The sequence below is a fragment of the Elgaria multicarinata genome, chromosome 2 (assembly GCF_023053635.1).
Source record: "Elgaria multicarinata webbii isolate HBS135686 ecotype San Diego chromosome 2, rElgMul1.1.pri, whole genome shotgun sequence".
NCBI classification, from domain to species: Eukaryota; Metazoa; Chordata; class Lepidosauria; order Squamata; family Anguidae; genus Elgaria; species Elgaria multicarinata.
The window spans coordinates 4,465,881-4,480,843 of record NC_086172.1 but is presented as its reverse complement, the minus strand read 5'-3'; the positions used below and the strand labels follow the sequence as shown (position 1 = coordinate 4,480,843).

The 14,963-nt window shown below is 40.0% G+C and overlaps 1 protein-coding gene across 2 annotated transcripts in view; it reads right to left on the bottom strand.

The window, feature by feature from the left end:
* SUPT3H (SPT3 homolog, SAGA and STAGA complex component) overlaps positions 1-14,963 on the bottom strand; it is a 349,923-nt gene that overhangs the window by 60,290 nt on the left and 274,670 nt on the right. For both annotated transcript variants that reach the window (XM_063115942.1, XM_063115943.1), the window contains one exon: positions 6,835-6,945. In XM_063115942.1, the coding sequence (XP_062972012.1) occupies positions 6,835-6,945 (111 nt within the window). The remainder of the gene's footprint in view (positions 1-6,834; positions 6,946-14,963) is intronic.

Genomic DNA, 14,963 nt, shown 5'->3' with positions numbered 1-14,963 from the left:
CCTTTTGCCTGTATATCATCCATTTCTACGTCTAGTGTGGATATATGCAGATCTACATATTTAGAAATGAATGGAACTGTGACAATCATGATCCTATTTCTTATTTTAAGCCATGATATAGCAAGAAGAGCAGTTACACTGAAATTGAATTGCACCCTGTTAGTTAATATATTACAGAACATCAAGTATTTTTTTCTAATTCACTATATTAATGGCAATTGTCAGCAACATCAGATAGAGCCAAAAGAGCGAAATAATAAGAGAAATGGGATCAGGGAATAGGGGCCAATACAGAGCAAGGTGCATATACAGGATTCATCAATTAACCCAATCCAGAAGTAAGCGCTACGGGCTTAATCCCAGGTAAGGAGTACAGGGTTGCAGCCTGAACTGTAGTCTAGGCAATGAAATATTGAATTATCATATGTATGTAGAAAAAGCATCTCACTGTTATTTAATTACAAATTAACAGTGTAGGTGCTTTGACTAATTCTAAGATTTTCAAGAGTGAGAAGTGGGATTTGTCTATCTAATGAACTGGAAAACTTCCCACCACGGCTTTAGGCAGGATAAACAGAACACACACATGTGCAGCACGGGAGGAGCTGCTGTGTGGAGGAGGGGACAAGGTAAGTCTGTTTCCAGCAACCCAGCTGCACATGTTTCAATCTCGATCCAACCCAATGCATGTAGCACCATGAGTCTGTGGTCTGTTTAGCATCCCCTGATAAATCACAATAGGTGAAATCCTATGGATTAGATGCCTATTAGGCAGGACACTCTGCCCTCAGACCCTCCATCTATCCCATGCTGTGCCAGCAAGTGCCTTGCAGGGCAGGAGGAACAACAATGGCTTTGAAACTTCTCATTTTCCTTAAATGCACTTTAGGTTAGGTGGGCCTCTGAGCCTGTCTCTCTGCGGTGGGTTGGGACAGGAACTGAGAGGTTTGTAAGTGTGGTCGATCTTCATCCTCTCTCCCCCACGCCATCACTCTCCAGCCCCCAAAACACTCCTTTCCTCCTTTCCTGAGATTGTGATGCCAAGCTGTGGAGAAGAAGCCACGACAGAACTCTCTGTGGCAGGTGGGGCGCAAGAGGAGATCCACCATCAGAGCTCCTCCTCTGAGGTCAAAGCTTTGCAGCATCCTTTGGCCCCTCAGATGTTGTCCAAGGAGCACAGGATTGCTCTCTAAACAACTTTTTAAATCCCACCACGTTTAAACTACAGTTTCCAGCTTCGGTGCAGCAGTTGTTAAAACAAAACAAAACAAAACAAGAGCAAAACAAGTCAAACCCTGTAGTGTGCATTTGTTTTCATATGTCCAAATGACTTTGCTGGACTGGATTTTGTTTTAAATAATAATAAATTGAATTCTTAATAAGGGACAGAATATTCAACACACATGAATCCATTGCAACATTTTGTACTGGTTATTATAACTCTCAAAAGAGTTGGAAATTTTGCATTCTGCTCCTAGATCTGTCACAAAGGAACAGTCTATCCTGAAATTTATATAATTTTACATGGAGGTGATAATGGCCATGTCGAGGCTGCCTGAAATGGCTTTCTATGCTGGGTGTCTCCACATGGCAGCACAGTTGTGTGCACTGGCCCACCATTTACACTGGGCTACTCCTCTCCTTCAGGCATAGACAACGTTCATGACCAACTCTACTTGGAAACTGCCAACATAGGGAACAATTTAATGCAGCTATGCGGTGGCCATATCATATGCAACGACCCTTAGCTTTCCTATTCTGTGTTACATCCTGTATTAAATTGATATGAAATTTAAACTCGGGGCAAATGGCCAAGAAGGAAAATACTTTGCAAGTGCAGAAGTCTATATATTTCTTTGAAAACAATTTCCATCCCATGGCATCAGTCTATTCCCAGTAGAGAATACCAACTTATTTTTCATTTAGAAGATTATTTTTCATTTAGTTAGAGACACTTTTTGGCCTACTGCCATAACAGTTTCACCTGAGGTGCTCCATAATCTCTCAGAAATTCACAGCCTGTCATATTTTAATGCTTCAGCATAAAACAACACTGTCTTTTGAATGACTATATTGTTAGCACAAGTGGATTAATCTTAAATCAGCAGCATATATGAAGGGGAACCAGACAAAAAAAACCTGGAACTAAAAACTAAAATCGTACACTTTAAATGAAGACATATTGAGAAATCATAAGATATGTTAAAATGGTAATTCAGAACTGGGATTGCAAGCTAATTAGTGATTTGTTCAGCCACCATCTTCCTCTTAATTGGCTGTTAATATTAAAATAAATATTCATATTTCAAAACATTAATAAAATTGCCTTTTGAAAAAAAATCTAAGGAAAGGGGAGCATTTATGCCAATTTAGAACTTAAGCTACTTTACGTTATCAGAATGCATTTATTTATTTATTGCATTTCTATACTGCCCAATAGCCAAAGCTCTCTGGAAGGTTCACAAAAGTTAAAACCATCAGACACGAATCGAAGTAATAAACAACAGTATAAAAACACAATATAAAAATACTATATAAAAGCACAACCAAGGTAAAACTGAACAGCAGTGCAAAGATTTATGCAGATTTAAAATACAGATATAAAACAGCAAGGTTTGATAAACTGTTAAAATATTGGGAGAATAAGAAGGTCTTCACCTGGCGTTGAAAATAGTATAATTTAGGTGCCAGGCGAACCTCTATAGGGAACTCATTCCACAGCCGGGGTGCCACAGCAAAGAAGGCCCTCCTCCTGGTAGCCACCTGCCACACTTCCTTTGGCAGGAGCTCACGGAGAAGGACCCATGAAGATGATCTTAGGTTCTTAGCAGGCACATATGGGAGGAGGTGTTCTTTCAGATAACCTGTTTAGGTCTTAAAAGTCCACCTGTGCCTCAAGAAACAGTTCTGGATCCAGGAGCACCCCCAAATTACGAACTCGATCCATTAGGGGGAGTGCAAACCTCTACAGAACAGGGTGAACATCACCTAGCCGGACAGATGAACCACCCGCAAACAGTACCTCCATCTTGTCTGGACTGAGTCTCAGTTTGTTGGCCCTCAACCAGTCCATTACCATGCACAGGCACTGATTCAGAACAGCCAATGTCTCACCTGGGTATAATGAAAAGGACAGGTAGAGCTGGGTGTCACTTGCATATTGATGACACCTCAGCCCACATCTCTAGATAACCTCTCCCAGTGGTTTCGTGTAGATGTTGAGCAGCATAGGGGATAAAACAGAGCCCTGTGGAACCCCATCGGCTAGATGCCATGGCAAAGAGCAATAATTCCCCAGCACCACCTTCTGGAATTGGCAATCCAAGTACAAGCGGAACCATTGCAACACAGTGCCTCCAACTCCCAGCCCAGACAATCTATCCAGAAGGATACCATGGTCGATGGTATCGAAAGCTGCTGAGAGGTCCAAGAGAATCAACAGGGTCACACTACCCGTCCCTCTCACGGCAAAGGTGATCCCACAGGGCGACCAAGACAGTTTCCATTCCAAAACCTGGCCTGATATTTCCTTACCCAACAAATTTTGAAATATAAGACACAGAACATTAAGTTGCAAGACAGGCAGATATCTTACAGCTACAAAAGGGGAAGAGAACTGGCAAATCTGCATGGCTGCATAATTTTAAAAAGTCTCAAAGCCTGCCGTATTAAAGACTTTAATTGATTCATGCTTAGAGATGTGAAGGCCTGGAAAAAACCCGAAAAAAATAGGGGTTTTTTCCCCATTTTTTTCTGAAGCCTCTTTTGGTTTTTTTCCAAAAAAATTGAAAATTTGAAAAAAAAAATGAAGAAAAAACGGATTATGGGATGTTTTATTTTAGCATGATGAATAAAATGTTTAAGACAAGGTGTTCAGAGATTTACTTCTCCAAATGCTTTCTAAAAACTGTACAGTATCAGATGCAATGTCTGTGCACCAAGGACAATCAAGTCCTAGGTTGCAAACTGAGACTACAACTCTCAAATGCAAGAGCAAGATGCATTTCTGCCTCCAGGGGGCACTGCCACTGAAGCAGAGACTGAAACTGATAGTGATAGCTATAGCTCAGAAAATGAGTCTGATTAAATTTCATGCATATTCATTGAATCTTTGTTCCCCCTTTTTTCTCAGTTCTTTTTATGGGAATGGGGGCTTTATGTCTTGACACTGGAGGACTAGCGGAGACATAATTTTCTTTGTTACTAATGTTGGTGGTTTCTTCCATTGTTGTTTTAAATTGATTTTTTTGCCTGCTCCTCATAAACTGGCAGAACCAAAGAAGTTCCTTACAGTTCAGGTGTTCCTAACAGTTCGGAGCTTGTAGCTCCATTTGTTACCAAAAAAAGGTAAAAAAAAGTAAATTAAATTTTTAATAATTGTTTGAATACACTGTACTTTTAATATACCAAATGTAATAATTTTATGCCAAACGAACTTGGACATAATTACATTTTATGTTACTAAAGTAACAAAGTGACTTTCAATCTGTAAAAAGGGCTAATACTGCATTATTTTAATCTTTCCGAAAATTTCTGTTCCCCCGCCCCCCCCCCCCCAAAAAACCACGTTTTTTTTCCATGGCTTCAAAATTTCCGGAAATGTTACATCTCTATATCATGCTTGCAATCCCATTCAAGGCACATAAACAAAAACATCTGTCTTGGATCTCAACCAGAAAGATAATACATACTGACATTGTTAAAAACGAAGAGAACTTCATGGGTTTGAATCATCCCTTCCTTGTTTTCCCCATCAGCCCTCCAAAGAAAGCACATGCGCAGGCAGCGCAAGGGGCTTGGTGAGTCCATACTGTTAATTGATTCTAAGTTGTCAAATATATATTGAGCTGAGGCAGTCACTGTACATTATGAACACTGTTATTCTTAGTTTCATCCTTTACACATACACACTTCCTATATCACCACCCAACATTTCAACAATGTCCAATTTAATTACTTGTGCTCCATGTGATTGAGCATAATGTATTACTCTAAATTACTTAAGCATTACTGCTTAGAAACATATTTAATTAATGAATAGAATTAGGGCCTTGTCAGATAACTGCATGGAAACCGTATTCCAATTACACTATGAAATATTTACGTATTAATATGTAACTTATGCGCTCATTATCTGCCCTAATTTTGCCAGAGGCAAGCCTAGGCAGCTGTGTAGGACAGCCCTTCTCTTCCAGCAGGAGAACATAGGTGAGCAAACTTCCACTTTAATGTGTCTGCCGCTGGAGAAGTGGAGGGCCAGAAACAGAGAGAACCCAGTGGGCAAGAAAGAGACAAACAACAATTAAGACATACTAGCAGTATCATTTGGGGGAAAATGTTTAGCAGGTAAGAGATGTAGATGGATGACCAACATGAGCCAGACACTTAGGACCTGATATTCAGGGATTGCCAGGGGATGCTTGTGGGGAAAGGAAACTGCTATAAACTTGGGTACCTAGAAGCCACAGTATCAGGAAAGCTGGATAAGCAGAGGTTGCTGGCCCTGTAGGACCTCATTGTATATTTAGTCACTTTGACTAGCATGCAATATTCCTGTACTGATATTAATGTGTAAATGTTGGACAGCGTAATTTGTTAGCAATTGGAATATGGTCTCCACAGATAATAATCTGGGTGATCAATACCACAGTTTGGGACAAAAGGTGCATTCTAATGGAAGATCTTGTAAGAGGGGTGAAAAAGCAATTAGGAATTATTCACTTAGCCAAGGCAGATTAACTTGTTAATGATCAGTTCTCCTGGTGATCTCTTGTAGGCAAAGGCTGCATAGAACTGTACTCTTTGATGAAATGAATTGGGAAGACCACAAGTGCAGGAGTTCATGCGTGCATCACAACGCAATCTGTGGCTCTGGAATGTATTTATTGTTCCATTAATTACTGAAGTTCCAACTCCTGCATGTTAAAAAGATACTTTTGGGACATTGGAAAATATTTTGAAAATGAGAGGCATGAATACGTTTTTTAAAAAAGGAAAAAGAAGGGAGGCCTGATGGTTTGTAGCAATGATCCATCTAGCACAGCATTATGCTCCCAACAGTGAAAAAACAGAAGCTTCCCGGAAGCCAATCAGCAAAAGGCACTTTAGACACGCTTCCATTCTCACCGTATATACAGTGTGTGTGTCTGTGTGTATGTGTGTAGGGTAGTAGGCATGGGCACATCTTTCAAATCTTTTCTGACAGCTTGCACCCTTAGAACTCTACTCTTCATAGAAAAAATGTACTTTAAAAATGAACAATGCTTCTAATTTAAAATAAAATAAAATTTGGCTAATTTTAAATTTCATTTTGTATTTATGTGGAAAAATAGGTTGATGCTAAAACCAAAGAAACTAGTGTGGTTTTCTTATAAGTTGCATCCTATGTTACACTTTAATGGAAGATGAAGGCGCCATAAAAACCAATCTTTCTGAATTTCTAATCCTCTTCCATCAGAGATGAATCTGTATTAGAAAAAAGTTCTGGCAGGCAACTAATTTTAGAATATTCACTTTTCACAATATTATAATACCTATAATTTAAATAACTACACACTTAAACTATGTAGAAACCAGGAATATTCCAAACAAACAAAAAGAATAATTTATAATTAAAGGGAAATAATATTTAAAGGAAAAAAACTTTTTTGTCTTGCCAAAAAAAGATAGAAAATACTGTTTTATTTCCCAAAAGAATTATGCCATTTTATAAAGATAAATTATAGCTCCCACAAATTGCTCTCAACAATTCCAAAGCTTCTTCATTTGACCACTTGAAAATCAAAGTTCTTTAAAATTATAAATATAGCTTCTTATAACTCTGTTATTACATACTGTGTATGGGGAAAGGGGCCCAATCTTGTGGGCATAGCGTCGAATGGCCTCTCTGATGTGGGCAGGCTGGATGGCATCGCTCTGAGCCTCTGCGCCACAAGCTGCAGTGCTCTGCAACAAAAAAACACAGACGTTGTGACTAAATCAAAAACACACAACAGCCATACACAGTGCACTAATTAAGAAAATAAACCTTTACAAAATGGACTGGTTTCTTTTCTTCTGAGGACACAACCATTTGTCACATTCTTCATATTAAAATGAAACCAAACTGGCCATTAACAAATCAAAGGGTACTTTTATATGAACTTTTCCCAGAAGATCGAGAGAACACAACATATGCCCGCAGTCTTCCACCTAGCATTTTAGGACAGAGAGATTCGATGCTCAAATCCAAATGATAAATTCTTAAGGATCACGGAACTCCAGAAAGCTGGTTTCTGTACAGCACCATGTACATTGATGGTGCTATATAAATAAATAATAATAATAATAATAATAAAGTGAAAAAAATCCCTTGCTATAGCTTTCAGAAGTCAGGGCAAGTGCATGGAGCTGCAGAAGCCTTTAGGACAAAGCATAAAAGGGCTATTAGCAAGTCCCAACCCTCTTTCCTCCATTGTTCAATGGAGAATTGATTCAAATTTCTGCATTGGAAGAAAAGAATCATAGAATTTATTTATTTATTTATTTAATTACATTTATATACCGCCCCACAGCCGAAGCTCTCTGGGCGGTTTACAACATTTAAATCATAGAATCATAGAATAGCAGAGTTGGAAGGGGCCTACAAGGCCATCGAGTCCAACCCCCTGCTCAATGCAAGAATCCACCCTAAAGCATCCCTGACAGATGCTTGTCCAGCTGCCTCTTGAAGTCCTCTAGTGTGGGAGAGCCCACAAGCTCCCTAGGTAACTGATTCCATTGTCGTACTGCTCTAACAGTCAGGAAGTTTTTCCTGATGTCCAGCTGGAATCTGGCTTCCTTTAACTTGAGCCCGTTATTCCGTGTCCTGCACTCTGGGAGGATCGAGAAGAGATCCTGGCCCTCCTCTGTGTGACAACCTTTTAAGTATTTGAAGAGGGGTCTCTTCATGCCAGCACTTTCATCCTCTAATGTAATCATAGGCTTTGCTGGCTCTTACAATATTAAGACCAGGCTCTTTTCTTTATATCAAGAAATTAGGAGTGTGTTATTGGTTGCAAGCACCATTTTTAAAGTTATTATTTTTGACTTAGTAGCACCCACCCCCATGCCCAAATTTGCCTCATTTTTTTTCCTAAGTGAAATCCTGTGGAAGCTCTAGTTGCCCAGCATTTTTGGTTAGCATAGCAAAATCATCAGTAAGTTCCCTGAGTGCTTCTAACTACATTTGTCAAGGAAGACCAGCTTTAGTTTGGCTACATTAGTCATGTATCTTGACTTGTGACAAACAGTGGACCCTGAATAGTTGATGTGTTACACTTTAATGATATCATCTGTGCACTTTCCAATGTAAGACTGAGAAAATTAAATTCTTCTGATGTTCTGGCAGTGATCATTGGCTAATTGAGATCTCAATTTACACACTCTGTGGTCAGGTATGTTTGCTTGCAAATGTGCACAGTGCCAAAAAAAGTAATAGCTAGTATTATGTACCTGTTGTGCAAAGCTTACATATATTTAAATGCTGGTAAAATTCCACCAGAGGAGATTCCTAATGTTTGTTCAGCAATGTTTGCTCTTCCACATGGACCACTTATCTTTAATTCTGTGACTTATGTGGTATTTCATTTTTAAGAAGCATTTCTCATCAGGTTGGAAAGTCTAACAAATCCTTTACAACAAGCTAAGTCTTACAGCTAGCCATGATGATAACAAATCCCTGACATCGTTAAACATGAATGTTAAATGTTACGAATGACAGTCCCTCCCCATCAGGCTTCTGAAATATCAATATTTCGGACGCTTATTTTAGACATTTCAGCTAAGAGCATTCCCACAGCACCTACATACCATTTTTTTTTTAAGTAAAACAGTTAAGAGAACATGAGTTAAGAATTAAAAAGAACAGCATTAAAACCAAACAGGAAAGGTCTAGACAAATAAAAAAAGGTTTTAAATTCACTCCAGGGGGAGAAGAGAACCCAGTGACAGATGACTCTGTGGAATGCCTTCCCCCGGAAAGACTCACCTAATGTCTACATAAACGTCTTTTCAGCAGCAGGTGAAAACCTTATTATTTTCCCAGACGTTTTACCTTTAAAAATGGTTTTAGTATATTTTTAGCTCTTTGCACTGCTGCTGGCTTTTATCATAGTTCCTACTTTCGTTTTTCCTATTTGAAACTTATGGCTTTTATATTATGTTTTACTATGTTATTGTATTTTATTGTTTTAAGTTTTCTCCTGTGAACCATTGAGAGAACTTAGTCGAGTGGGCAGTATAGAAATGTAACAAATAAATAAATAATAAATAAAACCTCCCTGGGAAGATCCTTCCAAAGTAGCACCACAGTGGAGAAGTCCATTTCTCCATGCACCACCCATCTCACCTCCGATGTTGCGGAGGATCTAGGGGAAGATCTTGGCGCGTTCAAGGAGGCAGTCCTTGAGAGGAGGGCAGGCCTCTGGGCATCTGCATCCCAAGCTGTTTACAGCTTTAAAGGTAAAAAGCAACAGTTTGAATTGTGCCACTTAGCTGTTTCAAAACAGAACCATACACTCAGTCCCATTTAGTAGTCTAGTTGCTGTATTTTGACCCAACTACAGTTCCCCCCAAAATAGTTAAATAGTTAATAGATAAAATAGTTAAGAGCAGAGACATCACACTGACAACAAAAGTCTGCATAGTTAAAGCAATGGCATTCCCCGTAGTAACCTATGGCTGCGAGAGCTGGACCATAAGGAAAGCTGAGCGAAGGAAGATAGATGGCTTTTGAACTGTGGTGTTGGAGGAAAATTCTGAGAGTGCCTTGGACTGCAAGAAGATCAAAGCAGTCCATACGCCAGGAAATAAAGCCAGACTGCTCACTTGAGGGAATGATATTAAAGGAAAAACTGAAGTACTTTGGCCACATAATGAGAAGATAGGACACCCTGGAGAAGATGCTGATGCTAGGGAAAGTGGAAGGCAAAAGGAAGAGGGGCCGACCAAGGGCAAGATGGATGGATGATATTCTGGAGGTGACGGACTTGACCTTGAGGGAGCTAGGGGTGGCGATGGCCGACAGAAAGCTCTGGCGTGGGCTGGTCCATGAAGTCACGAAGAGTTGGAAGCAACTGAACGAATAAACAACAACAACAGTTTCCCAAAGCCCCACAGATAATGCATTGCAGCAATCCAAAGAGGTAGGTACCACAACATGGGTAACAGGAATGAGGCTATTAAGAAAACTGAAGTCTTGCACCAAGAAATACAAACTTGCATAAAAGAAATATAAGACTATAAGGGATACAAAAATGGAGTCTGAAGAGTCTAGGGAGGTAGCTGGTTGGTTGGATGACAACAGAGTTAAAGGAGGATAAAGGAAGAAAGGCAGAGAAGATGAATGAAGTTTTTTTAAACAACAACAACAACAACACCTTCATTGCAGTAGATACCCCTGTCTGAACTGATATTCTGAAGAAGGAAATCTGAGGAACAGGGGGTGACAAGAGATGACATTCTGACAAATTGAAAACAAACAACTCACTGGGTCCAGACAATATGTATCCTAAACTTCTTAAAGAACTTCTTAAAGAACTCAAATGTGAAACTGCTAATAAAAATATGTAACGTACTCCAAGATTGGCCTCATACTAGAGAAAAGTCTAACACCAATTTCTAAAAAAAGATTGGAGGGAGGGTTCTAGGAAATTACAGACCCTTACTTTAAAGTTTGTTCCAAGTAAGTTGGTGGAAAGGTAAGTCCCATTCTCACCTTTCAGAATTCTATGAGTGCCTCAAACTTGTGGGTAGGAGTGATTTATTAGATATAATTTACTCGGAATTTCAGATGTGTTTGACAAAATCATTCACCAAAGATTCCTGAGCAAGCTTGCTAATAATGGGATGAGACGAGAGACCCTCATTTATTTCTTTATTTATTTATTTATAGTATTTATATCCCACACCTCAGCCAAAAAAAGCTCATGGAGCAGCTTACAATCAATCAGTAAAGAAGACAGTCCCTGCCCTCAGGCTTACATTCTAAACAGAAGGAAAAGGGGATGGGGAGGGAAGAGAGGGGAAAGAAAAGAAATTAAGGAGACTGTTTAGGCGGGCTGGTGGGAAGGCCCTGCTCCCTCCTCTCACCTCCCAATGGAGGGGCAGACCAACAGCTCCTTCTTCTTCCCCACAGGGTCATGATGTCAGTTAACCCTGTGGGGTGTGTGTGTCAAACTGGAGCAGGCCTCAATGGTCTTTCTGCCTGCTCCTGTCTCCCTCACTTCTATGGATTAGTAACTGGTTAAAGTTACTCAGTAACTTAACGGAGTAAGGATGGTCAGTTCTCACAATGAAGAGGTTCGGTGTGAGAACAACAGTGGGGTTCCTCAAGGATCTGTTTTTGGGGCTGGTGCTTTGCAACATTCATAAATAATCTAGAGTCAGAGATGAGCAGGAAGATGGCCATGTTGGCTGATACCACCATATTGTATTGGGTGGTTAAAACAAGGGAGAGTGAAGAGCTCCAAAAGGATCTCTCCAAACAGGAGGAATGGGTATTAAAATGGCAAATGTGGTTTGATGTAAAAACCAAATGTGGTTCAATGTTAGGGTCATAACATCCTTACTTCACATACACACTGATGGGGTCTGAGCTACTGGTAACTGATCAGGAAAGAGATCTTGGGGTTGCGGCAGCTAGTTCTATCAAAATGCTGGACCAGCCCTTGGATTTTCCAGTGTGCAGCAAAGGATTCTGATGAGGACATGACACAGGCTACTTTCTCAGGGGTAGAATAGTCAGTGCCTTATTCAAGACTCTCCTGGCTAGAGGACACAGCCTTGCCATCGTCCTAAAGCTCAGAGGATGAGTCCCTCACAGAAACTCCATCTTCCCAGCCTCATAGAACTCTCAAGTTACAAAATTAATTGAGGGCCCTTTAAGAGCCCAGTCAGCTCTTACTAATGGAGTAGTGGAAGAGTTCCAGCCAGCAGGACCACTTGGAGCTGCAAGGTTCTGTTTTTTTCTTGCCTTGTTCTGCCTACCATTGGATGCTACCAGTTTCTCCTGTGAGTCTCAAGCAACCACACAATGGAACAGTCTGGCCACCGTAAAACCCACAAATTTCTGGTTGGGGATGTTTAGGAAAGAAATAAAAAAAATTAAAACTTTCAATATTATAATGGATTTCTGCAAATCTATGGAGTGACCACATTTGGAATGCTGTGTCATTGTATTGCAAATAGGATATTAAAAAAGGGGCAGGCAAAATGATAAAGGGGTTGTAGGAACACCATATTTGGGGCACTTCAGGTTAGAAAAAAGGGTGAGTAAGGGAAAAGATTATAGGTATGTCTAAAATTATGTATGGTGAAGTGAATACTAGGACCATTACCCACTGAAGCTGAATGATGGGAGGTTCAGGACAGATAAAAGGAAGTACTTAACAGAGAGCATAGTTAGACTATGGAATTTGCTACCACAAGATGTAGTGATGGCCACCAACTTGGATGGCTTTAAAGGGGGATTAGACAAGTTCATGGAGGACAAGGCCATCAATGCCCACTAACTATGATGGCTCTATATTACTCCCAGAATTATAGGCAGTATATTACGTCCACAGCATGCTGCAACATTCTTGGAAACAGAATGCTGGACTAGAGAGGCTTTTGGTCTGACCCAGCATGGCTCTTCCTATGTTTTTATCTCTTTCCAGGTAGGGTTGAAGCTGGCATACCAGCCTAAGGTGGTAGAAAACAGTTCATGCCAGGGAGACCACTTGCCAACGCCCCCTCCAAAACAAGGCCAGATAGCATGGCATATAGTTGTGCAGGCATCTGTGTGTCCCAGGGAAGAAAACCTACCTGTAGGACTAGGGAAGGAAGGGGAAGCCTGTTTGAGGTATCTGATAGGCTTCCAGGAGAATCTTTATCATTAAATCCTGAGGACATATTGGCACATATTGTTACTATGCTCTACACATGTAGTATTTTTAATTTAGCAATAAATAAAAATAAAAAGAGAGCTGACAACCTGCAAATTGTTGAAGCAGGATGTCACATATTTCCTACACAGTCTCTGCTATAAATTAAAAATATATATTGCTCTCTGGTATCACTTCTTATTTACACTTCTAATATAAGTTTAAACAGACTTAAGCAAGTTGTATTGCGGTTTGCAGGTTCTCTCACCCAAAATACCTCCTATTTTTCAATTGTGTTAACTAGTTGTTTTCAAAACACTGTTATTAATAAACAAAAGCCATCCAAAACTGCATGAGGTTTGCCCAGGTACTCCATACACTTTGGTGGTGATAGATAAAATGTTTAGTGCAAGGTAAGATTAATGGTCATTCTTCTCACAATATGATTATCTTGTTGCTCTCCAATAAGGAAGATGGTGGCGGTGTAGAAGTTTCAGGGTTTTTTCCTTTCACCTTTATATTTGGGAAAGTCTAATGTCGATGTGAAGTATTTGCTCTGCCATCCTTTTAACAGAAATGAAGAGATGATGCTTCTGTTTAAGTTCAGGTTTAAATTTGCCAGAAATACTAAAAGTTTAGTATTTCTACTAAATTTTTAATCTGAATGAGTGTTATGCCATGGCTACAATTTTACTTAAGTGCTTTGCTAATGCGGCTGCATTGAGAGCACTGACATTCATATCCTGGGCACAGTTAAGGTGTCCATACAGCCTAAATACTCAATGGAAAATGCTATTCATCTTGCCTTAGGGCCTAGAGGTGTAGAAAATATTTGGTTTTCACATTCCTTTTATAGTTGTCAGTAAGCAAAGGAAGAGTACTCTGCAATATTACTACTGAAATGATGTAGCATGTGTACATATTTCAAGGTGTAAGTATTCAATACCTTTAAGATTAAAGCAAATGTTTATTCAGACTGAATTCTAGACAAACAGCATGCAAGATTTTGGGCACTTCCTCTGAAATGAGAATTTCATTGGGACGGAGAAATAATTTTTGAACTCTGGTAGGAAAAATACTCTCTTCTGATATACTTTCTGAGAAAGCCACTGCTGCACCTTACTTAGGGTGACCATATGAAAAGGAGGACAGGGCTGCTGTATCTTTAACAGTTGCATAGAAAAGGGAATTTCAGCAGGTGTCGTTTGTATATATGGGGAACCTGGTGAAATTCCATCTTCATCACAACAGTTAAAGCTGCAGGTGCCCTGCCCTCTTTTAAATCTGGTCACTCTAGTATGGCTCCTGCAGCTTTAACTGTTGTGATGAAGAGGGAATTTCACCAGGTTCTCCATATATGCCTTATCTAAAGCCCTGCCAGTTCACACCAGCCAAAGTAGAAAGGTATGTGTATTTTGTTAAAGTTTTTCTCCTGGTTTTGAAATTTCTCCTCCTCCTTTTGGTTAGAATAGGAGAGAAAATTCCTGTAACAGCTTTAGGCTGGCAAAGGTGAGGGGCCTAATTCTGGGCTCCTCAGGGACCAGACAGATCACATGACTCCGCCACACCCACTTCTGGGTCTTCTGTCAGCTACCACCCATAAGGACACCACTTAGCAAAACAGCTACAGCCATACAGGTCTCAGCGGGTATAGCAGGGGGCTCCACTCCACCTTTGGAAGGGCACCTCAGACTAATATTTGGCTTCTACAAGAAGCTAGATCAGGAGGGGGGTAGGATTTCTCTGAAACTCACTAATATCATGTTCTGGAAAATTACAGGAAAATAGCATTTTCCATGATGCTGAACGTAGGAAACTGGCCACAACAGCGTACATTCACATGACTGTCAGCCCTTAGATAAGAAAAATCATAATTCCAGAGTACCTTTAATTTCCATTTGAAATGATACATTTGGTAGCATAGAAGTGGGACATGTGTTTGGGATGCTCTAACTCTGCATTTCCAACATTAAACTCAGTTGGACTAGGCCTGCAAGATCTACTTCAATTCTACGATTCTAAGTGGAAAGTAGCTTTTTGCAATGTACAGAATACAGTTTGGAAAGAGATGAAATACTT